Source organism: Podarcis bocagei, assembly GCF_964188305.1.
Source record: "Podarcis bocagei genome assembly, chromosome: 1".
NCBI classification, from domain to species: domain Eukaryota; kingdom Metazoa; phylum Chordata; class Lepidosauria; order Squamata; family Lacertidae; genus Podarcis; species Podarcis bocagei.
The window spans coordinates 141198460-141225442 of NC_138125.1; the positions used below are offsets into that span (position 1 = coordinate 141198460).

Genomic DNA, 26983 nt, shown 5'->3' on the forward strand with positions numbered 1-26983 from the left:
AGTAGGGATCCAGTTTCCCTGGGGGAAAACGGCATGACGAGCCCTGAATGTGTAATGTGCCCCTCTCGCTCTCGCAGGGATGTTTTCCAATGTTCTAGAAGCTTTGTGCTTCTCATATTTATGGGGGGCTGTGCTGCCTGCATAGATCTGTATGCCTTTTGAAAAATGGAAGTGGTACATGGGAATCATGGCAGAAGAGAAGCATCAGAAGACGCTGCAAGTGCTCACCCCCAAACAGCCTCCCAGGTTGACTGATTCAGTATCTAAATCTATATGTTGTGCACATTGCAATTACCGGTAATTATCATATGACATTTGGGTTTTAGACAATGACTCATAATTGACAAATATGGAGCTAATTTTAGTTAGGTAAATATCCTAATGTTGTGAGTTAGTGAAACATGATTAGCTATTATATTTTAAGACAACTGATGCTTTGGACAATCTTACTCATGCATAAAAATGTGATTCCCCCCCCCTAAATTTAAATCAAAAAGCAACATGGGGAAATAGTATCTGAACAAAACCGAACATAAGGGAGTGTTTGTGCACCTGTGACTTTTACTAGGTTGAGATTTCACTCACACACACACACACACACACACACACACACACACACACTGAGTGAGCAGGCCCACTGTAAAACCATCTAACTCAGGTCCTTAAGTAATTCTTTCTTCCCATGTTTTCCTTTTCTTCAGATGAAATAAAAGAAAAAAGGTAATTCCTATTAGCTTTCAAACATATAAAACAGACCAAATTGCAGAGCAAAACCTTCAACAAGCATAATAAGCGTCAGGGCCATGAGTAGCTGGGGGGGCTAGTTGGGGGCACCATGGAGGCTCCCAGCCTGCCGGGCTTCCCCCGGCCTTGGCCCCTCCTTGCAGCTCCAGAGTCTAAAAGCATCCTTTGGCAGCTCTAATCTCAGCGTTTGCCTCTTGGATCTCGAGCTGCTGAGCACCGGAGGCAGGGCTTGTCAACCTGGTCCCTCCCACCCATAGGCGCCGACTCCATGGGGCTTGAGGGGGCTCGAGCCCCCTCAAAAAATTTTTTGGGGGGGCTCAGCCCCCCCAATAATCTCGGGCGGGCGCCCTTTCAGCAGAGCGCCGCCGCCGCCGTCCGCCTCCTCCTCACCTGCTCCTTCGCCAGCCAGCCAGCCGCGCGCCCTAATCGGAGGCACTGCCGGAAATCCCGCGAGAACAGGGGAATCCCAACTGGCCACACCTCCCAGGCAGCCAATCGGCTGGCTGGGGGGCATGGCTTGCCCTATTTAGGGCCGGAGCCACTTTATTTGCATATTCATGAGCTTATTTATTATTCATGAGCTTTCCCGGGCCCCCCCTAATATTTTTTCTAAGTCCGCGTCCCTGCTCCCACCCACTAGTGGGCGTTTCAGGATTCTAGGTGGGCGGGGTCGGGGCGGGGGGGGTTCTACGGCACAAGCTGAATCCTCCTTCCATTGAGCACTGGGGGTGGTAAGGAAATTTTACCATCAAGAAAGATGCATTAGTGGGCAGTTGGTATGAAAAGGTTGACTACTCCTGACCGGAGGGATGCTTAATTTTCAAGGGGAAGCAGGAAAACCTGGAGAGGCAAAAGCAACAGTCCCCCTTCCCCTTTCCCTGTGTGTGAGAGAGAAATCTGGGAGGACATTAATATTAATAAGATGCATGGGGGTGCCAAACTGAGCCTTTGACCTGGGTGTAAGAAAGTGTAGTTTCGCCCCTGATGAGCGCACGTCCTGTGCATTTCAGCCATTTCCACCCATGGGGAGTTAATCTATACAGGAGTATTGGTCTGTCTGGATGAATCATGCACATTAGTTCCCTATATGGAGATTTGGAGTATCTTTTAAACTTTTCTTTTGCAAAGCGCGTGTGACACTCAAGAGAAAAGACAATGGTCTATTGATGATCCTTTGATCTTTCTTTCATTCCAGTCCACTGTTTTCAGCTTGCAAAGTCTCGATCTAAGGTTTTCCTTCCAGTTCTTATATCTCTGCAAACTGAAGTCCTATTTCCAGAAAGCAAAAATCTATTTTCAAAGTACACCTTTGTGCTCTTTCAAGATATATGGGCACAAAGAATGCCCCCCCCTCAAAAAAAGTATTTCCCTCTATTTCCAGAAGCTAGTGTACAACAGAACTTTTGCTACAAACAGGGTTGCTTGGACCTGCTTGGCCTTGACAGTTGAAAGCATCAGGGCTTGAAAGGACTTGGCTAGAAAGTCTTGATTGAGTCAAGGAACCAGCTGGGCCACCAATCTTACTTCATAGTACATAGTGGTACCTCTGGTTACGAACGGGATCCGTTCCAGAGCCCCATTCGCAACCTGAGCAGAACACAACCCGCGTCTGCACATGTCGCTTCTGCACATGTGCGTGATATCATTTTGAGTGTCTGTGCATGCGTGAGTGGCGAAACCCGGAAGTAACCCTTTCCGGTACTACTGGGTCACCATGGGACACAACCTGAAAAGAATTAACCCGAAGCATCTTTAACCCGAGGTATGACTGCACAGTGGTGCCCCGCAAGACGAATGCCTCGCAAGACGGAAAACCCGCTAGACGAAAGGGTTTTCCGTTTTTGAGCTGCTTCGCAAGACGATTTTCCCTATGGGCTTGCTTTGCAAGACGAAAACGTCTTGCAAGTGTTCCGATTTTTTTCCGCTTCCTCCCCCCCTTTTTCTAAGCCGCTAAGCTGCTAATAGCCTTTTAGCTGCTAATCCGCTAAGCCTTTAATAGTCGCTAAGCCTTTAATAGTCGCTAAGCCTTTAATAGCCGCTAAGCCCTTAATAGCCACTAAACCGCTAATAGCGCTAATCCGCTAATCCGCTAATAGGGTTGCTTCGCAAGACGAAAAAGCCGCTAGACGAAGAGACTTGCGGAACGGATTAATTTCGTCTTGCGAGGCACCACTGTATCTAGATTTGAAAGCGTCACATTAGGGTTGAACAACAAATGAATAAGCAGTTCCAGAGCTTTTCAGCTCCACTCTTTGTTCAACTATTTTACAGCAAAGAAGGTAACAAAACTGTTCCAGGACTTCTGGCTGCTGGTGAGGGATGGTCCAGCATGACTGAATGGTCCCCCATATTTGTGTGTGGGGGGGGGGTTTATAAAACCTTCACTGGATATGGAAATCTAGCATGTCAGGGAAAAGATTTCTAAGCTTAGCCTTCTCTCCAATGTGTTAGGCCTGTGCCATATGAAAGCCAGAGGGGCCATGCTAGGAATGAAGAAATGAAATTCCAAACCTGAGACTAGCAATGAGGGGTTTATTGGAGCAGCATAACCACCACCGCACCCACATCAGAGGGTGAGGAGATGGAAATGCCTCTTTGCCGTGGCAGCTCCCAGGCTGGCACCTCAAAGAGATTTGGAGCCGGCTCACTGCCATCACATGACCATGGAAGTGTAGAGTTGGAAAGAATCCTGAGGGTCATCTAGTCCATCCCTCTGCCAGCTCTGCCCCCTCCCCACCTCTAAAACACCCCAGTATACTTAATAATAAGAATAACCCAGCCCATTTCTGAGGTTGTTGCTGACTAGTGCTGGCCGGAATGCGGCCTGTCATTTGGGCAACAGACGTACCAGGGTGCTGCTCTCCTCACTGCTGCTGGAACTCCCCCCTTACCAAAGGCTGGTGGGGCACACAAGACTGCAGGGAGGGGGGTCTGCCTCCACCTCAGGGTTAGGACTGCCCTGCTTGAAATGAAGGGTTCCCTGCACTCCCGTAGTACATGGGAGAGTGACAGAGAAAATCCACCAGAGCTTAGAGCAGTTCTTGGGTTTTTTCCTCCGAACATTAGTGCAACCCTAATATATAACATATAACATGAGTTTGCTAAATGCAAAAATATAGAATGAACACAGAAACATCCTTGTTTTGTACCTTTCATATCTCTAGACTAACACAGCAAAATACCTATTTTTAAAAATACAACCGACAATTATTTTTCAATAAATGTTCGGCAAAGTGGAGAGATGAAGGAAGCGTGAATTAAAAGCAATGGCCTTGCCCTTGCAGTCCTCTGCCCCTCACCTGCACAGCACGGCCTGTGCAAAATCTCTCAGGAAAGCCGCCGTTTTAAATGGCTGGTCTCAGTTGTTTACCTGGAGATGGATTTTGCGTCACCTCTGCCACCTCCCGCTCAAGTCCCTGGACACAGAGCAAATATATATCTGAAACACATTTGCAGGATCAGCTGTTTTTGCACCTTTGGAACCAAGGATGCTTTCCTCAGAAGAAGGAAAGCCCTCTACAAAACATTTCCTTTACAGGTTTGTTTGAAGTAGCCGGGAGGGGGGAGAGAGAGGATTCAAATCTATTGATTAGTCAACCAGCCGACCGTAGAGTCTGACATTAAAGTGGTATTAACATGAGTGTGTTCTAGGAGCTGCTGGATAGCTGAACTCTATCCGTACCACTGAGTTCCTCCTATTCATAGCATTCCCCCTCCCAGCTACTTCAAATGGACTCATAAAGAAAAGGTTTTTACTGGGCTTTTCTTCCTGTAAGAGTGCACCATAGATTCTAAAACATACGTAACCATAATCTGAACAGTTCCCCTATTAATTTAATAACGTGTGTATGTGTTTTCCATTTGGTTGGGGCAAGACAAGTCACAGGAGGTACTTCACTATTGTTTGCCGCCTTACAATCATTTTTTTTCCTACACTTCATTACAGTTTCCCCATGCATAAAAATATATTTTTTTATAAACCCTACCTCTTTTTTGCTGTTGTCACCATAACAGAAAATTCTCCGATTACTATAATTTATTTCACACCCTGAGACACGGCTACACTTTCCTATCGTTTCCATGATAACTGTATGAGAGTTTAATGATTTTGAGGCTGGAAGAATAATGGCACCAGCATAACTCTCTTATGTTCACAGGCTCCTGCAGGTATACCTTTTAGTCTTCCATTACTTCTAATCTTTGAGCAAAAGATTCCATAGCTAATGCAAACATAAAGAGGAGAAGGGCCATCCTTGACATGTCCTTCAGAAAAGGACAATTTCCTTCTTTATAAAGTGAGTTATAGGGAGGGTCTAAGAGTTCAGATTCACAAAGGGCTGTGGAAACATCAGCTACAAGCAGCTTGTACAGAAGCCGTACAAAGCCTTTTAACAAGAATTACAAGTACATTAAGTCTCCCCTCCATAAACCAATGGCAGCAACTAACCCCCTGCCATTGAGCAATCAGGATGATTTACAGGACAGTTAAGGAGAAGTAGAAAAAGCAGAGATGAAGTGAATAGTCCAATCACAGAAGCTATCTGTATCGGTGAAGCAAGAAATCTTTCTTTCCCTTGCCCCCTTTGTATTATTTGAATCCAGTAAATTACCAATCAGCAGTTGGTGGGCTCCATGTGAAATTTGCCCCTCTGCAGGGTACTGCCCTGGCTTCCACTATTGCCAAGCCAGAAGAAAAGGAAATGGAATTACCCAGCAGGCCATAGGGGCTGCGAAATGGTTATGGCTCTGGAGCCCAGGGGGGGGGACGACAATTACTCAGCAATATATCCATTATTAAACCCAGACGCCGATGGAGAATTGGGAATATGCACAAGGATTTGAAGATAATTTCTTTGGGGGCACATTTCTAGGTGAACTGACCTAATTCACACCTAAAACACAGAATATGGTTATCCTTTGGATTTTGCACTTCTCTGCATTGGGAAATACACATCTCAGATTTTAAAAATATCAAAATGAATAAAAAATAGTGCATTTTGGGATAAAATACAATCAGAAATGTGTGCATTGAGATAAAATGTGTATAAAAACATTGATACAAAAATTTATAAAGTCACAAATCAATGCAGAAATGACTTCTGACTGAACAAGTGTGAATTTGATCTGGACCAGAAATAGACTGATCTTTCCATCCCTAAATATACACTGGATCAGGGTTTCTCAAACTTGGGTCTCCAGCTGTTTTTGGACTACAATTCCCATCACCCCTGACCATTGGTCCTGGTATCTAGGGATGGTGGGAGTTGTAGTGCAACAACAGCCGGAGACCCAAGTTTGGGAAACACTGAGCTAGATAGTGTAACCTTCCAACAGCTTGAAATGGAGAGTAAACTTTCTACCAGACCTTTAGTAAACTTTGGTAGGGCCTAACGGTGGAAGATACAATTGCATTGAAAAACTTAGCCTTGGAAGAAGGCTGGATCTGGCCCAGGGGACACCAGCTGACCATCCTAATGTGTGAAGAGCTGCAGACGGTTAACTGAGAAAATATGGGTATATCATGGATATAGCAGGAACTATGGATTGGTAATAATCACAGCATTTTCTTCTTCTAAATGTAATTCATTTCACAGGGTTTAATCACTCTCTAGTCTATTTATCTGTCTAACGGATCAAGCCAAATAAAGCATCTGCTTTTCAAAAGGATTATATGTTCCATCGGAACAATTCATGGCTGGGCCTCTAGGCACTTTTATAATGCAAACAATTAATAATAATTGTAATAGAAGAGCCGGCTTGCAGCTAGCGGAGAAACATGGCAAGCAGCTGGGAAGTTGCCAGTGAGCGCTTGGTCATATCTAAACATTGCTGAGGGATCTAAAGTGAAGCTTGTGTCACAGCGGGTTACTTTCAAGCTGGAAACAGTTTTACAGTGAAGGTAGAACAAAATCTACACAGGGGGCAGGGGGAGTGGAACGGTGACTGGAAACTGCAGGCTTCAGGGGGAGCATAAAAGTGCCAAATCCCATTTCTATCATGACATTAACTTTCCTCTGGCTGTCATTTAGAAGTGCTGCCTGATGTGGTATATAGGACTCTACCCTTAGTTGAAGTCGCAATACATTATCATTTTCTATTAGTATATAAACTAGTGTGAAGTACCAAGATGGGGCCTGTTTCTGTCCTGACTTTCATTCCCTTGCCTCCCTAACATTCCCTCTGATATCAGTGCATGTTGTTGTTTTTTTAAAAAAATATCTTTAGGACAGGGATATTAATCAATAAATATCCCTCGCATTCTGTGCTGAACACGCAGAGGACACACACTGACTCAGTTCTCTGGAAACTACGGAAGGTGAATGTGTGCACCTTGGCTTCTCTCTCTCTTTCCTCGACCTTAAATTTAGCCCTCTCCATTTCCATGTTAGTTTGTGCACTTTTAAAAGAGTATGTTGAGATTCCTTCATTGCAGGGGGTTCCACAAGATGACCCTCAGGAGACCCTTCCAACTCTACATTTCTATGATTCCATGAATTCTATGATTCTGTGAACATTCATGGACAACTTGAGTGCATTTAAAGAAATATGTGCATTTTGTGCTAACTATTTCCCCAAATAAAATGCACTCTGTACCTCATTATCACCAATACAAGCATTATTCTGTGCACTTTTGCCTAACGCAGGCTCGTTCTCTTTTTGTAAGCGTTCTTTTGGTTGGAAGACTATGTCACAGGTCAAATCTGTGTCCAGGGCAACTGTTTACCAGCTCCATCTGGTACGTAGGCTGAGACCCTATCTGCCTGCGGACTGTCTCGCCAGAGTGGTGCATGCTCTGGTTATCTCCCGCTTGGACTACTGCAATGCACTCTACGTGGGGCTACCTTTGAAGGTGACTCGGAAACTACAACTAATCCAGAATGCGGCAGCTAGACTGGTGACTGGGAGCGGCCGCCGAGACCATATAACACCGGTCTTGAAAGACCTGCATTGGCTCCCAGTACGTTTCCGAGCACAATTCAAAGTGTTGGTGCTGACCTTTAAAGCCCTAAACGGCCTCGGTCCAGTATACCTGAAGGAGCATCTCCACCCCCATCATTCTGCCCGGACGCTGAGGTCCAGCGCCGAGGGCCTTCTGGCGGTTCCCTCATTGCGAGAAGCAAAGCTACAGGGAACCAGGCAGAGGGCCTTCTCGGTAGTGGCGCCAGCCCTGTGGAACGCCCTTCCAGCAGATGTCAAAGCGATAAACAACTACCTGACATTCAGGAGACATCTTAAGGCAGCCCTGTTCAGGGAAGTTTTTAACGTGTGATATTTTATTGTATTTTTGGTTTTTATGGAGGCCGCCCAGAGTGGCTGGGGAGGCCCAGCCAGATGGGCGGGGTATAAATAATAAATTATTATTATTATTATTATCACAAAATTCAGAGATGTCCACATTTTGAAGGACAGCAATGTTTCAGTTCACTTGGGAAACGTGAACCATGTAGGTTCACATTAAAAATGTGAATTGAACGGATTTCTGGCCCCGTCCTCTACTAGCAAGACCTGAATCTCCAGTTACTCCAGATCAAGGGAAGTAATAGTACCATTCTATTCTGCCTTGGTTAGACCTCGAATACTGTGTCCACTTCTGGGCACCACAGTTTAAGAAGGGTATTGACAAGCTGGAACATGTGACCAAGATGAACAAGGGTCTGGAAACCAAGCCTTATGAAGAACAGTTGAGGGAGCTGGGCATGTTTAACAGCCATCTTCAAATATCTAAAAGGCTGTCACATGAAAGATGGAGCAAGCTTCCTTTTTTTCCGGCTCCAGAGGGTAGGACCTGAAGCAATGGATTCAAGTTGCAAGAAAAAAGATTCCGACTAAACATCAGAAACATCAGACATTAAACTTCAGAGACATTAAGAGCTGTTTGGCAGTGGAACGGACTCCCTTGGAAGGTGGTGAGCTCTCCTTCATTGGAGGCTTTCAAGCAGAGCATGGGTGGTCATCTGTCATGGATGCTTTAGCTGAGCATTGCAAGGGGTTGACTAGATAACCCTTAGGGGACCCGTCCAACACTAAAATTCTATGATTATGTGTGAAACAGTAAATAACCTACTGCAAACTTTCTCCCCTCCTTCCATAGGCACTAAAACTGCAGCTGACTTTCTGGGTGAAATAAGAACTACATAATTAAAAATTTACCGATTGTCAAAGGAGCAACAGAACAAAGATTTGCTGAAAGCCTTTTTCATAACAATAACTGGAAGCTTTCTGCCAAGCTACTTCCCTGAACAGCACTTCCATGCATTGTGAGTTTCTGGCACCCTCTTGTGGCTGAAGCTCAGAGAGCTATAAGCATCACGAAGGAAAAACGGACTACTGTTTTAGGCACTAATTCATCAAGGAGGCTCTCTGGGCCTCATAAAATACAAAGAGAATGCCCACGTCAGCAAAGGATGGAGACCAATAAACAGCCTTGGTCCTCAATTTACTGCCGTCGGTTGCACTTTGTTTTATACAGTCACATAATAGAGTGAAATGCCTCCACGATCATAGCTTTCTGAAGAGAGGAGAGAAGTGAGTCATACTGGATATATGGGCATATTATGGCATAAAAAGTGGGGAGATTGACTGCTGGAATTTTGCACTAAAAGAAGGTCAGAAGCCTCCCATTCTGCACATACAAATGAATGCACCTTTATGCAAATTAGTGCTGCTTCTGACCTCTGCTCTCCAGTGGGTCAAAGCCCGTCATGACCATTTCCAGAAAAAGCAACAATTCTATCAATGTCACTAAAGTCTCTATAGGACTCAGCATATAAGCAATTAAATCAACTGACTTGTGAGAGCAAACAATTGAACATTATATAATATTTAAAGGGAAAAGAAATACAGCCCAGATACCTGCTTTGATTGTTTCCCATACACTTATCTTCACTCTACCTTTTCAAACACACACACACACACACACTTTCAACTAAATAATTGCACAAGCAGAGCATAAGGTCAAACAGATTCCTCACTGGCCTTGCAGACAACTTCATTGTCCAGAAAGTGGGAGAAGCAACAAGAGGAACAGCCATTTTAGATCTGGTCCTAACCAATGTTGATGACCTGGTTAGTGGGGTAGAAGTGGAAGGATCATTAGGCGCGAGTGATCATGCTCTTCTGAAGTTTACTATACAGCGGAAAGGAGCAGCCAAGCATACTAGGACTCAATTTCTTGACTTTAAGAAAGCCGACTTCATAAAACTTAGGGAAGTGCTGGGTGAGATCCCATGGACAGTAATACTAAAAGGAAAGGGAGTTCATGATGGCTGGGAGTTTGTTAAGAGGGAGATAGTAAAAGCACAACGTCAGGCAATACCAATGAGACGGAAACATGGAAGGTGCCTAAAGAAGCCAGGATGGCTATCTAAAGAACTTTTAACTGAGTTAAGATTAAAAAAGGATGTGTACAAAAAAATGGAAAAGGGGGGAAACCACCAAAGAGGAATTCAAACAAATAGCCAGCACGTGTAGACACAAAGTCAGAAAAGCTAAAGCACAGAATGAACTCAGGCTTGCTAGAGAGGTTAAAAGCAACAAAAAAGGCTTTTATGGGTATGTTCGTAGCAAAAGGAAGAACAAAGAAACAGTGGGGTCACTCAGAGGAGAAGATGGGGAAACGCAAACAGGGGACACAGAAAGGGCTGAACTCCTCAATGCCTTCTTTGCCTCAGTCTTCTCCGATAAAGAAAACAATGCCCGACCTGAAGAATTTGGAGCAAATGATTCAGCAAAGGAAACACAGCCCAGAATAACTAAGGAGATAGTACAAGAATACTTGGCTAGTTTAGATGTATTCAAGTCTCCAGGGCCAGATGAACTGCATCCAAGAGTATTAAAAGAACTGGTAGATGTGATCTCAGAACCACTGGCAGTCATCTTTGAGAATTCCTGGAGAACAGGCGAAGTCCCGGCAGACTGGAGGAGGGCAAATGTTGTCCCTATTTTCAAAAAGGGGAAAAGAGAGGACCCAAATAATTACCACCCAGTCAGTCTGACATCAATACCAGGGAAGATTCTGGAGCAGATCATTAAGCAAACAGTCTGTGAGCACCTAGAAAGGAATGCTGTGATCACCAATAGTCAGCATGGATTTCTGAAAAATAAGTCATGTCAGACTAACCTGATCTTGTTTTTTGACAGAATTACAAGCCTGGTAGATGAAGGGAACTCAGTGGATATAGCCTACCTTGATTTCAGTAAGCCATTTGACAAGGTGCCCCATGATATTCTTGTAAAGAAGCTGGTAAAATGCGGTCTTGACTATGCTACCACTCAGTGGATTTGTAACTGGCTGACTGACCGAACCCAAAGGGTGCTCATCAATGGTTCCTCTTCATCCTGGAGAAGAGTGACTAGTGGGGTGCCACAGGGTTCTGTCTTGGGCCCGGTCTTATTCAACATCTTTATCAACGACTTGGATGATGGACTCAAGGGCATCCTGATCAAATTTGCAGATGACACTAAACTGGGAGGGGTGGCTAACACCCCAGAGGACAGGATCACACTTCAAAACGACCTTGACAGATTAGAAAACTGGGCCAAAACAAACAAGATGAATTTTAACAGGGAGAAATGTAAAGTATTGCACTTGGGCAAAAAAAATGAGAGGCACAAATACAAGATGGGTGACACCTGGCTTGAGAGCAGTACATGTGAAAAGGATCTAGGAGTCTTGGTTGACCACAAACTTGACATGAGCCAACAGTGTGACGCGGCAGCTAAAAAAGCCAATGCAATTCTGGGCCTCATCAATAGGAGTATAGCATCTAGATCAAGGGAAGTAATAGTGCCACTGTATTCTGCTCTGGTCAGACCTCACCTGGAGTACTGTGTCCAGTTCTGGGCACCACAATTCAAGAAGGACACTGACAAACTGGAACGTGTCCAGAAGAGGGCAACCAAAATGGTCAAAGGCCTGGAAACAATGCCTTATGAGGAATGGTTAAGGGAGCTGGGCATGTTTAGCCTGGAGAAGAGGAGGTTAAGGAGTGATATGATAGCCATGTTCAAATATATAAAAGGATGTCACATAGAGGAGGGAGAAAGGTTGTTTTCTGCTGCTCCAGAGAAGCGGACATGGAGCAATGGATCCAAACTACAAGAAAGAAGATTCCACCTAAACATTAGGAAGAACTTCCTGACAGTAAGAGCTGTTCAACAGTGGAATTTGCTGCCAAGGAGTGTGGTGGAGTCTCCTACTTTGGAGGTCTTTAAGCAGAGGCTTGACAACCATATGTCAGGAGTGCTCTGATGGTGTTTCCTGCTTGGCAGTGGGTTGGACTCGATGGCCCTTGTGGTCTCTTCCAACTCTATGATTCTATGATTCTATGATTCTAGGAGGCAGAACAAACCCCACTGGCACAAAATAGCTTTCCTTCCTCTCCTTCCTCTATGTGTCCCCCCACACAAAAATGGCTCTGGGGCAGCGGGAGCACCCCCCAGAACAGCATGTGGGGGAAGGAGAGGGGAGATCCTTCCATCAGGCAAGCAGAAATGATTGAACTGATGGAGGTCTCTCCTTAGGGCTGCTTCAGATTCCACCCATGATCTGCCTAAGGTTCCACCAGGAGCAGAATGTTCTATTCTGGTACGTATTTAAACAGTACACCAAAACACAGATGTGAAGGAAGCAGAAAGGGCATCGCACCTTGAGGTTCTAATATTTATTCATAAAATGTCTAAATCACCTTGAGTAATGAGTACATGGCACAGTACACACAGCAGCAGAAAACTCTGCAAAGAGCTATCCAACTCACATCCTTGGTGCTTGACAATGGGGAGAAAAGCCCAGCACAGACTGAAGAGACACAGCAGCCTTATTTGCCTCTCTGCCTTTAATAGAAAGTGTGCTATGTAAGTTACGTGGCTATTTGCTTCTGTGATTTCCATTCCTGACCACAGGCAAACACAAACTACACAAATTTCCACTTTCTTTTCCGTTTTTGTTGGAATTCTCTAAGATCCCTAGCTGGGACTAAGATTTCAAGAGGCTGGTGGGGAGGAAGTGGAGCAAGTGGGGATCCATCAGCCATCACTGCTCATTTCTCTCCATCCTAAGGAGAGCTCTTCATTCCCAGAAAATTATCATTTTTTAAAAGAAAGTTAAATTTTCTTTCCCACAGTTGTATGATAAACATTTGGTTCAGAAAGCTACCAATCTGCTGACAGTGATCTCAATCAGAAGCTCCATGTGGTTAATGCTGGCAGCTAATCAAAGGCAGGGTTTTTAAAAATGGGGTGTGTCTCCATTTTTGCGGAGATTTCTGCCTCTGACTGTAACTCCCGTTCCCTGAACCAAAGAAGAACATCCAACCACTTTAATTCATTGTTATTCTTGAACAGCCACTCCTGTAGTTCTTCCTTCATCCGGCTTGCAGGAGTGAAAGGTTCTGGCTATGGATCTCATTATAACTGTTTAGATCTTTTTGCAATAAAGAGCATCCCAGCAATAATTACTCAAAAGTTTTTTTAAAAAAAATCAAGAAAGGACACAGAAAGCACAAGTGGACAATGGATGGCCATCCTACTGAATAGCATAGTGCCTTTAAGGACACACTTCAGTGGGAAACACTTTGTGAAGCTGTCAAAATGGTATCCAGAACTAAAGTTTTTCTTTTCTGAAGGCAGCCAAATGCCACAGGTTGTTCTAAAAATATTTCTTAGGAAAGCATTCGCCCAAATGTGCTATGAGCCTGAGGACTAGGGTGACGGCAATGTCACTTCATTGGAAAAACCCCAAAATGGGTTCTCAAGGCAATTACTTGCTTGATATCCAGGTACACCAGCAGGTTTGCTGAGAGCAGAGAAAGGTTTGCCCTCTACTTAATTGCAAGTTAACAAAAGCATGGCCCAGTGTTGGTGCAGGCTCCATTAAATGGCCGACTTGAGAGTCCCAGAGAAGTGTTGGCATGAATAACTGAGATTGGCGGGAATGGGTGAAAATCTGCCAGGACGAAATGAATCTGTATTCTTTTCCTACAGAGTATGTGGCCATGCTTGGCTTTCAACCCATTTTTAATCAGAAGATTGGGAAAGTCTGCTTATCTCCTGATACGGAAGGGATTGATAATATTCAGTGGTAGGCTGCCATTAAAAAAGACAACTGAATTCCAAGGCATTTGTCCAATGTTACCTATACACAAGTAAGAAAAGCATTCACAGAATTACCGTATTGGCCCGAATATAAGCTGCACTCCCCCCCCCCCCAAGAAGCCTTGAATTCTAAAGATGCGGCTTATTTGCGGGTGAGGCTTATATTCGGGCCAATATGGTAAGATCTCAACAGATGCCCTCTGCTTCTTCGAATGACAGGTGCCATCCTATCCCTATAAAAAACAGATAATACAACCCTTTCCAGAGGTGCACTAACAATTTAGTACATTATTTATTGCACTGCCCACTGTATGGCTGTCTTAGAAGGAAAAGGCTATCTTACCTTGTGTCACAATGTGGCGGATGGGGCAATTCAGTATTATTTTTTATGTGACAAATATAAATACATATCCTATTAAGTTGCACAGTTTGCAACTGAAGTGAAGAAAATCCAAGTGAGAATCTTGAACCAAATGTTCAATGGTTTGTAAAAGTGGCTTTTTATAATTTAAGCAAACTAAATCTAAGAGTAATCCCAGGAAGTTATAAAGTTTATTTTAATTTTGATTGCATTTTAAATGGAAAGTATCCATGTTTTATGTCTGTGCTAATAGGCATTTTACTGTATTTTCAATGGCCTATGGCTACAAGCAATAAATATTTATTAGATTGGCATATGTGATGGTATTATTTATTAAACATATTTACTTCCCCCATTTTTCATTTTGCAAAACCTTCAAAGTATTCATTTTACCCATTCACAGTGCATCTCAAACCTATTTGCTTGTTAGCAACCAACACGGTTCACCCTAAATAAAGGTGCAAAGGCTGACACGGAAACAAGGAATAGGTTCAGAAGGAATGTGGATATAAAGAACCAACACGGTAAGTTCCAGATTCCGGGGGGGGGGGGGGGACGGGACTGCCTGGATGGTGAGGGCAAGAGAAGTGGGGGATGCTGCTGCAACATAGCAAAGAAGAAGAGGAGTAGCAGGTCCAGGAGATTCTGAGGACCTACACTGGGCTCCGTCCTGAGGTGCAGACCTCAACCAGTGCCCAACGATGCCAACCCTAAGGGCTGATGGCCTGATGGCCAGCGCAGGTACTTTCTGAGAACACAAATGAATGCAAGCCAGAGTTCAGACAAGGCAGTGGAGGAAATGAAGCAGAAGGTGAGGCAGGAGGAGGAAAGAAGTTGGCGCCAAGGGGGATGGAAAGATAGGGAACAGCAAGCTGGGAAGAGACAGGATGTAACTCAGACTATCTTCAAAGCTACAGACTGCCTCTATTACCTTATTCTGGTATACATGCCCAGCACTGGTGCGTATCTTGCTAGTTCAAACATTTTAAAAAATGAGTATGAGTAGGGGAACCTTTGTTGCATCTGCATATGCGTATGGTGAAGCAAGCACTGAAGAGTTGGGATAAGCATGTGAATAATATGCTAAGTGAGCTTTAAGAGAAAGGAATTTGGCAGTCTTACCTATTAAGACTTTTCAAGCTCTTCTCCATTTTCACAATATTATGCATTTTATAGATGAACCATTTATCAATGGCTGTAAGTTTATGGATATAGTCTACAGGGTTGTTGTCATTCAAGGCCTGCCGGAAAGAGGTATTGATCAGTCACAGTTCATGGACAAAGAACTGGTTTGTTCATGAGTATATGATTAGTTGAAAATATATGCTAGGTATATTCTCCACCTTGGGCCCATCTGAGAAGGGGCTAAAGGAGTGTGGCTTCCAACAGCAGTTTGGATGGGCTCTGTAAGCCACAAACTAAAACAATGCTCTGAATTTTGCTGTTGTTTTCACTTACTGAAAAGCACTTTTATGCTTAACGTCCTTTTGAGTTACAGGTAGGTAGCCATGTGGGTCTGCCATAGTTGAAACAAAATTTAAAAACATCCTTCTAGTAGCACCTTAGAGACCAACTAAGCTTGTTATTGGTATGAGCTTTCATGTGCATGCACACTTCTTCGGATACCACTTTTGAGTGCCTCTTTGAAATTGCGGCTGTCTTGGACACCAGAACAAACTGTTTACAGTCCCCTACGAATTATTTTGAAAGTGGGAAGCTACACACAAATCCCCATGACTGTATGCAGAGCCAGGCGTGGACATTGCTTTTACCAGTTACAGGGGCTCAGAGGGGATTAAAAAATAATGTGAAGGGATTCTTTCTAAGCTTCAACAGAGTCAGCTCTAAGTGAGCGTCTCCATACTTGGCCAGAGATTATTTAATTTTTCTTCTTACATTTATCTTTTGCCTTTCTTCCACCACAGAAGCCAAAGCAGTGGTCCTGGTGTTCCCAGGCGGTCTCCCCATTCAGACACTGACAGGGCAGATAGCTCAGGTGGTAGAGCATGAGACTCTTGATCTCAGGATCATCCAGTCAAGTCCCACACTGGGCAGAAGATTCCTGCATAGCAGGGGGTTGGACTAAGTAACCCTCAAGGTCCCCTCCAACTCTACAGTTCTAGGATTCTAGGCCTGGGCTTGCTGAACAAGGAGGTTGCCTCCTGTGCCTTCAGGCCATACGGGGGCAGATTACACATTTCTCTTGTTCCCAAAGCTCAAGAGCAGGCATAGGCAAACTCGGCCCTCTAGATGTTTTGGGACTACAATTCCCATCATCCCTGACCACAGGTCCTGTTACCTAGGGATGGTGGGAGTTGTAGTCCCAAAACATCTGGAGGGCCGAGTTTGCCTATGAATGCTCAAGAGCTTCCCTCAGCTGTTCCCTGATTGGTTCCTCTGCCATTCTGTAGCAGAGCATGCAGGGATTCTCCTAGTCTCTCCTAGTCTCTTTGGCGTGAGCAGAGGAGTCTCCTTGCAAACAGAAAGTTTGAAAACCCTGCTGCTATATTTGCACAGGGCTCTGTAGAACCTTATTATCTATTGTAGAATATTTACAACATTCCTCTTGATACGTGCAGCTGACATTGGTATGTCTATTCAGATGAAGGCTTCTATACTTAATGCAGGCTTCAGTTTCCTTCTGAAGTAAAGAAAATCATTTATACCAAACGTCTTTTGTCCAACATTAGTCTCCATAGTTGAGAAGGCAGGTGCAATTCATGGACGAAGAAACAGTTTGTTCGTGGTTATATGGTTTGCTGAAAATATGTGCCAGGCAGCCCTGCACAATCTCTTTGGCATGAGCCTTGAGTGCTTTGCCTCCCCCTTGAACTGCTACTTCAAGCAGCACTGCTCGGCCTTTCTGGATACAGACTCAAGGGGTCCTTGCCTGGATTTCTTCATTGCATTTGGTTTTCAAATGCAAATAGTCACAATACTTTTCAATCCAACAAAAATAAATGACACTTCTTGAGGAGGGGAATGGAGGTTTAAATAAGGACTTTTGACAGGACCTGCAACATGACTTAATGAGGGTTTGCACTAATAGGGATAGATTGTTCATGCTCCAGGTGTCAGAACAATGTTTAGGGACTACTGACCAGCACACTGCCAGCTGTCTGAACTATATTTTAACAAGTGAAGAAAGGTTGTTGTTATTATTATTATTATTATTATTATTATTATTATTATTATTATTATTGAACTAAGATACTGATTTATATAATTATGTATTCTAGAATAATCAATACCTACCCTTCTCATACTGAAGAATATTAGGAATGAGACCAGAAAAATACCTGTGCAATAAAGTAGGGAATCTGAGAGAAATGATTGCCAATTCATGTTTCTGTGATGGAAAATTAGCAATTAGATCCTACCTCTTAATAGGGAAGATTTCATGTAAGGCTGCCACAATGACTACTTATGGCAATGACCCTCTTTCTTACACAGCAAATTAGAGAACAATGTGGTGGGATATGTCACCACAGAGAATTTCAAGGTAATTTTGTCCGAGGGCTCACCAGGCACTTCTATTTTTGCTCCAACAGTACTTATTATCCACCACCCCAAACTTAAGGCCCACATGGCATGGAAGGACCAAGTGCTGATCTCTCTTCTTAATTTGCAATTTGATGAGAAAAACTGGCTGGTAATAATCAGGTAAGCTGATCACTGCAAAATCACCAATCATGGGTAAGGATGGGGGGGGAGTGTCTACAGGGCAGATGAGATCCAATCTTTCTACAACAATACCTTGGCCATAGCAAACACCCGTGTGCTGGAGGCTTCAGCCAGCTCTTTCCTGAGGTTCATGTTGGCCGGCCACTCTTGGTTCACTGGCAGACTTGCTGCGAAGCCATCAACGGAGGGGTGGCACATCCTTAAGGCCTTCTGAAAGCTCTCTTCGAACGTTCGCCCAATAGCCATAACCTGCAGTAAGGAAACTCATTTGACTAGTCTGCTCAGAAGATGCCATCTCTCTGCCCCAGAATTTCCCAGACTCCTCCATCAAGGCAAGAAGAGGACCATTTGGGCTCCCGCTACAAGAATGCCATAAGGAAAAACATCAGGCTGAAACTTCCATGGAAAAGAGTTCAGAGCACAGAAGAAATCTGTGCAACAGGAGACCACAGCAGGATGTAAAGCTGCCACAAGAGGGAGCCATGGAACGTCTACCTTTTGTCACAGGAATGGGGGAACCTGCAGCTCTCCAGATGCTGCTAAACTACAACCCCCATCAAGCAGACTGTTGGCCGCAGTGGCTGGGGCAGATGGGAGTTGGACTCCAACAACATCTGGAGGGCCACAGATTACCCACCCTTGCTCTAAAACAGGTGTGAGGAATTTGGGCCTCCAGATGTTGCTGAACCACAACTCCCATAAGCCGCCAGCAAGCAAGGGTCAATGTCCAAGATTGATGGGAGTTGTAGTTCAGGGACATCTGGAGGGCCAAAGGTTCCCTACACACGCTTTAAAAAGTAGATCACTGTTTAATGTATAAACGAAACACTTCCACGCACAAAGGGGCAGCTCCACTGTCAACTGTACTCCTGTCTCTTCTGCATGTTGCATGCTGTATTCATTCAATTATACATATCCTTACTCATTCTCTGGTTGAGGCAGCTTACAAACCCCAATGAAACAATCCAAGCATTAAAAAAAAACCAATACTGAAATAATTAAAATCACAGCAGACTATGCATAAATTGCCTTGCTTTTTAATCCTCAACTGTACATTCCCTGACCCCTAAAGCTAAAAAGGAGCTCGCCGCAACAAAAATCTTATACATCAGTGGAACCATGCATATATCAGCAAAATCTGTCTGTTTCCTAAAATTTTCTGGAGATGTATTGTTGATAATGCTAAAAATTTTTTTGCATATTCAGTTGACTCATCTACACAGCTGCAAATAAAACGTTATAAATGTGTTGTAAAGTGCAGTATACAAATGTGACACTATATGACCACAATGAGCTATACAAAATTCAACGTATTTTTCAAAATATTTTTTTAAAAAGCATTTTCACAGTGTTTTTTTTATGTGTGTGTAGATTCCACCAGTGACACTTGATCAAAATTCAACCTTACTGGAAAGCAACAGTGAGCTTTTTCTGTTCCTAGAAAGCATTATTTTAGGTTTATTTAAATGTTCATTAAGCCTTAACATGGATCCATCTTACTGCAGCTGTAAGAGAGCTGTAATAAAATGGAGGACCAAAAAAGAGTCCAGATCGTGGATGGTACAGTCTGCCCAACTCCATTCCGATCTGGGTTCTATCTGGGGCATGGGACTAGGTCACCCTTGGCAGGGGCGGAGGAAGGGGGTGCGGCACGGGGAGACCGTCTCGGGTATCACCACTGAGGGGGGTGACAAAATGCCAGGCGGCACTCACCGCGGGGCCTGCAGCACGCCCGAGTCACACATCTCTCCTTAGGCGCTGCCCAAACGGTCCGCCTGCTGCCTCCCCCTCAGCTGTAGGGCGGCTGAGTGGGAGGAGGCAGGCAGACTCCTCAGAGGCCATGCGGAGCGTCCTGCCCCGCCCCTGGGCGCAGGGCCCACACGCCACGCCAGGCGCCCTGACCCTTGGTTGCCCCAGGGAGAGCAGGCCAAGGGGAGTGTGACCTTGCTCCTGCTCTTCAGCCTCTCTGTTGCTTTCAATATCATTGGCCATGGTACCCTCCTGGACCGGCTCTGTGGGACACCAACTGAGGGCATTGTGCTACAGTGGGTCGGATCCTATCCACATGGCCAAGTTCAGAGACAAACACTAGAAAAGTGCTTTTTAGGTCCTCTGGTGGTTATGCTTTGGGCTGCTGCAGGGCACGCCTTTATTTCCAAAGCTATTTGATATCTATATGAAGCTGCTGAAAGTGGTCCTTAGGACATTTGGGGATGCTGATGACACTCAGCTCTATTTTTCCATAGCATTTGAACCAGAATAGCCATGTGGGCCCTGGCTAGCTCAATCCTGGGCATTGCAGCAGGCAGGTAAGCTTGGAGGAATCAAGACTGGTTGGGCAGTTCCCCCATTTCCACTATGGAACAGCCTCCACTGCTAACAACGCATCAAAAATTTGTCTTTCAGGAACTGGCAACCACAGCTATGGTAGGAAAAGAAGCCAGATGATGCTGCTTGAATAGATTTGTTAACTTTTTGTTTTTAGAGTTGAAACCTCTTTTAAGTGACATTTAATCCACTGTAAAGCGGTTTGAGCTTATGAGAAAGAAGTGTATATATATATGTGTGTGTGTGCGTGCGTGCGTGCATGCGTGCGTGCGTGTGTATTGTGAGCCCCTTGGGTTTTACTGTTGTTTTCTTGGGTTTTCTAGATAGATTAATTATGGGATGAGTTTTTATCTTTGTAATATTGCGATTTTAGATACAGTTCTAAGCTGCTTTGTGGAGGTTTCTAAAAAAGCAGATATAAACCTATTAAATAAATAAATAAGCTTGTGAAACCACTCTCTTTTTGAATCCATACCTAGGCACATCAACTTAGGGGGCCGACGTATCTCTGGCCCCCTCAATCTGTCTTGCCAGAGTGGTGCATGCTCTGGTTATCTCCCACTTGAACTACAGTGGTGCCTCGCAAGACGAAATTAATCCGTTCTGCGAGTTTCTTCGTCTTGCAGATTTTTCCGTCTTGCGAAGCACAGGTGCACCCTGGTACTGTATTATAATGGGATAGCGGGCAAAGCACAAAGCGGGTCGCTCCCCAGCAGGAGGAGTTTCCCCAGCCTGGAGGATCTGTTGCCGGGAAGAGGCAAAGACACCCCCTCCCACCTCCCCACGGAAACAGCCCCCCTTCCTCTTTCGCCAAGCCTTGCCGCATCTTCGCTCGGCCAAACCGCGTCCCACATCAAAGCCCCAGCCCGCTCCTCTCCCTCTCTCTCCACGAGGTGCCAAAGGAAGTTCGAGCCCAGGAACCGAGGGCGGACGCACGAAGCGCCCAGCGCAGACTCTCCCTTGCTCCCCCCGTTACCTTGCGCCACGCCGCCGGGCTCCCCACAGTCTCGGCAGCTGCTCCCGGCTTCTTCCCACCCCCGCAAAGGCGCCTTCGCGGCAGCCCAAGGACAGTGGATGCCTCCTCCTCCTTGGTCCCCCTCCTCCTGCCTTCGCGCACTTAGGGCAAAATGGAGCAGCCACGTGGGGAGGGGGAGAGAAAGAGAGAGGCAGAGGCAGAGGCGGCGGCGGCACAGAGACCCAGCCAGATCCGCTGGATCCCAGCCCACCTGCCTCCTCTGTGCCCTCTCCAGAAGAGGATCCCTCTGGAAAAAGTAGGTCGCTCCCTCCCTCGCTCCCTGCCAGCCCAGTTCCCACTTCCAAAGGAAACAAACTCGCAAGACGTTTCGTCTTGCGAAGCAAGCCCATAGGGAAATAAGTCTTACGAAGCACCTCAAAAAACAAAAAACTCTTTCGTCTTGCGAGTTTTTCATCTTCCGAGGCATTCATCTTGCGAGGTACCACTGTACTGCAACGAGCTCTACATTTGAAGGTGACTCGGAAACTGCAATTAATCCAGAATGCGGCAGCTAGACTGGTGACTGGGATCGGCCGTCGAGACCGTATAACACCGGTCCTGAAAGACATACATTGGTTCCCAGTATGCTTCCGAGCACAATTCAAAGTGTTGGTGCTGACCTTTAAAGCTCTAAATGGCCTCAGCCCAGTAAACCTGAAGGAGTGTCTCCACCTCCATTGTTCTGCCCGGACACTGAGGTCCAGTGCCGAGGGCCTTCTGGCGGTTCCCTCCCTGCGAGAGGCCAAGTTACAAGGAACCAGGCAGAGGGCCTTCTCAGTAGTGGCACCTGCCCTGTAGAATGCCCTCCTAGCAGATGTCAAGGCAATAAGTGACTATTTTACTTTTAAAAGACAACTGAAGGCGGCCCTGTTTAGGGAAGTTTTTAATGTTTGATGCTGTATTGTTTTTAATATTTAGTTGGAAGCCACCTAGAGTGGCTGAGGAAACCCAGCCAGATGGGCGGGGTAGAAATAATAAATTGTTGTTGTTGTTGGAAAGGGGCTCACATGACGTTGTGCACGCGCGCGCACGACACAAGTCGCTCACACAACATCTCACACGCGATACGCATGCCTCTGGCCCGTCGCCAACTAAGTTATACTCACAGAAGATCCATTAAAATGAATGGATGTGGGTAATTTAGGATCATTAATTTCCACGGGTCAACCCAAAATATAGCTTAGATGGCTACAAACCTTAGGTTTTGAAACCCAACAATGATCAAAATAGTGATTTTTAGGATAAACAATTATTCAAGAGTTCCATAACTGCTTAGAGAAATTGCTTTTCTTTTTAAATATTTAGTGGGTTTCTTTTAATCAAACAGTATAAAAAAATTGTTAAATAAGATAAACTTATAAATAAATAAAGGAATGATAAAGATTATAATCTGCTACAGAGGGAGGAAAGAAAGAGGAGGAGAAATAACTGATGCTCTGAATACAGTCTCAGGTGTCAAAATAATTTAGCCAAAGAGATATTTGGAAAACATTTTGAAAAAAGCAAGACAAGCAGCAAATATATTGTTAATTATTGTACTTTGGGTAGCTGATGGGTAATTAGCTAATTAGCTGCATGATTTACCCATTTTGCCTCATTCCATTCCTCTTGAAATTTAGGAGATGAAGGTGTCAATACTGTTCCAGACAGTCTTAAATTAAGATTTTAAATGTCAGGCTCTTTTTCACCACCTTTATAATACAAAGACCTGTCCAAAATTATCCTATTAATTCCAAAAGAAAAATTGTCTGTGGAAATGCAACTTGATGTATTACAGAGAACTGCAGATGCCAGCTTTTGATTTTTCAGTTCAGTTATTAATATTTAGAGCATTCCCTATGCATGCATCTCACAGCTGTAAACAGTAATTTAAAAGGAGAATATATATGCAGAAACCTGCGCCTCACTGACTCGCTCAGGAGGGGTATTAAAATCAACAAATTTCATAAAGAGACAGAAAGCTGGTATATGGTTAGCTCAGGACTTCCACCCAAATTCACTTAGGAACTAGGCGTAACAAGCCAAGCAATGTCCCAAAAAGAGTCAAAAATGGCTTGGTTTATTCTGAGTCCAATTCCTAATGGCATTACCAAGAGCACCGTGCAGCCTGGGAATGCCTTTCATCCCCACTGCTTCCTCCTCTCTCTTGCATGGCCTGATTGCCGTGGTTGCAGCAGCAGAAGGCTATATTGCCATCTGGGGTGCTGAGGAGAATTGCAGCAGGTGCTGGTTATCCTGGGAAATGTAGTTTTCCTGTAGGTGCACTGTCCTTTGCACTGAAATTAGACACTGTACATGCCCTAAGATTTTAAGATGCTTATGTAGCATCCAGGGTGAAAGAGACCATAAGAGACATTCCTTCTCCTGTCTCGGCCATCTCACCATACGCCATGACAGAACCAGTTCTATACAGTTCTATCACAGTTCTATACATAAAGCTTAAACTGGCTTTCCCCCAAAATTGATGCAACTGTATAAACTATCATTTCTCTTCTGCTTTCTACCATGCGTTAACAACACAGTAGAAACAGAACTACAGATGCTCAAAGGTACTATTTGACACAATATCTATTGTTGTTGTTTAGTCATTTAGTCGTGTTCGACTCTTCGTGACCCCCTGGACCAGAGCACGCCAGACACTTCTCTCTTCCACTGCCTCCTGCAGTTTGGTCAAACTCATGCTGGTATCTTCAAGAACACTGTCCAACCATCTCGTCCTCTGTCGTCCCCTTCTCCTTGTGCCCTCCATCTTTCCCAACATCAGGGTCTTTTCCAAGGAGTCTTCTCTTCTCATGAGGTGGCCAAAGTCTTGGAGCCTCAGCTTCAGGATCTGTCCTTCCAGTGAGCACTCAAGGCTGATTTCTTTCAGAATGGATCGGTTTGATCTTCTTGCGGTTCATGGGACTCTCAAGAGTCTCCTCCAGCACCATAATTCAAAAGCATATCTATATTACAGTGGTACCTCAGGTTAAGTACTTAATTCGTTCCGGAGATCCGTACGTAACCTGAAACTGTTCTTAACCTGAAGCACCACTTTAGCTAATGGGGCCTCCCGCTGTTGCCGCGCCGCTGGAGCCCGATTTCTGTTCTCACCCTGAAGCAAAGTTCTTAACCTGAAGCACTATTTCTGGGTTAGCGGAGTGTCTATGTAACCTGAAGCGTATGTAACCTGAAGCGTATGTAACCTGAGGTACCACTGTATATGCTAAAACCTTATTCCTAGAGAATCTGGGAAAGGCAGCTCTTAGAAGGGACTATCCATAGATCTCTGGAAGATAATTCTCATTACCCTCAGCAGATTCTTTGGAGGGATAACATACATACAATGCAGATGGTGCGATGCATATAAAAGGTATTGGTAGTATTGGCGGGGTATAGTGGCAAAGAAGCTGAGCTATGAATCAGGAAACCCCAACCTTACCTTACCTCTGCCTTGAGCTCCCTAGGTGGCCTTAGGCATGCCACTCTCCCTGAGCCTCAGTCCCCTGTCAAAAATATGGTGAGAATAATACTGACTACTTTGCAACAGGAAGATGTAAGGGAAATGCTCTGAAGTGCAATATAAATGCAAAGTATGATAATCAACTTCATCATCCCAGTACATGTAGACTGAATCGTTTATGGGTTTAAGGGCATTTTTTTAGGGGGGGGGATAATCCTCAGACTTACCTCACCCACACTCTTCATGGAGCTACCGATCTGGCGGGAAGCACCCTGAAAGCGGTCGAGGTCCCAGCGGGGCACCTTGGTTACTATGTAGTCCAGGCTCGGCTCAAAGCAGGCCGTTGTCTTTCCTGATACTGCATTCTCAATTTCTAGTAAGGGGATCCCAAGAGCTATTTTGGCAGCAATAAATGCCAAAGGGTACCTAGCATCAAGAGCAAAGTGAGACATTTTCAAACTGGCAAAGGAAAACCTGCAAATCCTGAGAACATGCTTAATCCTCTGGAAGCCTGCCCTGAAGAGACATTAGGAAGCCATCAGTCATTCATACGGTACAGAAGTGGTGTAGAGCTGACTGAGAAAGGATCCCCATTCCACCGCGTCCTGTGGCTTAACATGTGAGCACAGCACAGCTATAAAATGATGGGCTGGGCCCTGTTACTTTTATTTTAGGATAGGATTTATACTTTACAAGGTATTCTCTGAAGAAGAGCTTTTGGGCTTATCTAACCAACAACTTTTTATATTTCCAAATGTTTCCCTTGCATCACGCACCCAGTTTAGCTCTTCTCCCAGGACTGTTTCTTGCCTTACCCTGTGGCCTTAGATGCCAAAGCAGAGCTTCTAGAAAGCCTAGCATTCACTTCAATTATGCAGTACTCCAGAGAGGCAGGATGCAAGGCATACTGAATGTTACACTCCCCTACAATGTTCAAGTGGCGGACAACCTTGATGGTCGATTCCCGTAACATCTGCAACTCTTCATTTGAGAGTGTCTGGCTGGGAGCCACTACTATAGAATCACCTGCAAGTCAAAGCAAAAAATGTCAATGGTCTCAAGTTATAGCAGCACAGGAAGCTGTCTTGTGCTGAGACAAACCAATTAGTCAGCATGGATTTCTGAAAAATAAGTCATGTCAGACTAACCTGATCTCGTTTTTTGACAGAATTACAAGCCTGGTAGATGAAGGGAACGCAGCAGATGTAGCCTACCTTGATTTCAGCAAGGCATTTGACAAGGTGCCCCATGATATTCTTGTAAAGAAGCTGGTAAAATGTGGTCTTGACTATGCTACCACTCAGTGGATTTGTAACTGGCTGACTGACCGAACCCAAAGAGTGCTCATCAATGGTTCCTCTTCATCCTGGAGAAGAGTGACTAGTGGAGTGCCACAGGGTTCTGTCTTGGGCCCGGTCTTATTCAACATCTTTATCAACGACTTGGATGAGGGACTCAAGGGCATCCTGATCAAATTTGCAGATGACACCAAACTGGGAGGGGTGGCTAACACCCCAGAGGACAGGATCACACTTCAAAACGACCTTGACAGATTAGAGAACTGGGCCAAAACAAACAAGATGAACTTTAACAGGGAGAAATGTAAAGTATTGCACTTGGGCAAAAAAAATATGAGAGGCACAAATACAAGATGGGTGGCACCTGGCTTGAGAGCAGTACATGTGAAAAGGATCTAGGAGTCTTGGTTGACCACAAACTTGACATGAGCCAACAGTGTGACGCGGCAGCTAAAAAAGCCAATGCAATTCTGGGCCTCATCAATAGGAGTATAGCATCTAGATCAAGGGAAGTAATAGTGCCACTGTATTCTGCTCTGGTCAGACCTCACCTGGAGTACTGTGTCCAGTTCTGGGCACCACAGTTCAAGAAGGACACTGACAAACTGGAACGTGTCCAGAGGAGGGCAACCAAAATGGTCAAAGGCCTGGAAATGATGCCTTATGAGGAACGGCTAAGGGAGCTGGGCATGTTTAGCCTGGAGAAGAGGAGGTTAAGGGGTGATATGATAGCCATGTTCAAATATATAAAAGGATGTCACATAGAGGAGGGAGAAAGGTTGTTTTCTGCTGCTCCAGAGAAGCGGACACGGAGCAATGGATCCAAACTGCAAGAAAGAAGATTCCACCTAAACATTAGGAAGAACTTCCTGACAGTAAGAGCTGTTCGACAGTGGAATTTGCTGCCCAGGAGTGTGGTGGAGTCTCCTACTTTGGAGGTCTTTAAGCAGAGGCTTGACAACCATATGTCAGGAGTGCTCTGATGGTGTTTCCTGCTTGGCGGGGGTTGGACTCGATGG

General features: G+C 44.8%; 1 protein-coding gene across 1 annotated transcript in view; it reads right to left on the minus strand.

The window, feature by feature from the left end:
- The window catches only part of CPS1 (carbamoyl-phosphate synthase 1), a 149621-nt gene that overhangs the window by 58012 nt on the left and 64626 nt on the right, over window positions 1-26983 (minus strand). Inside the window, exons 17-20 of the mRNA XM_081190213.1 lie at window positions 25482-25692; window positions 24894-25092; window positions 17954-18130; window positions 15320-15438 (exon numbers count right to left, since the gene is read on the minus strand). Of these exons, the coding sequence (XP_081046339.1) occupies window positions 15320-15438; window positions 17954-18130; window positions 24894-25092; window positions 25482-25692 (706 nt within the window). The remainder of the gene's footprint in view (window positions 1-15319; window positions 15439-17953; window positions 18131-24893; window positions 25093-25481; window positions 25693-26983) is intronic.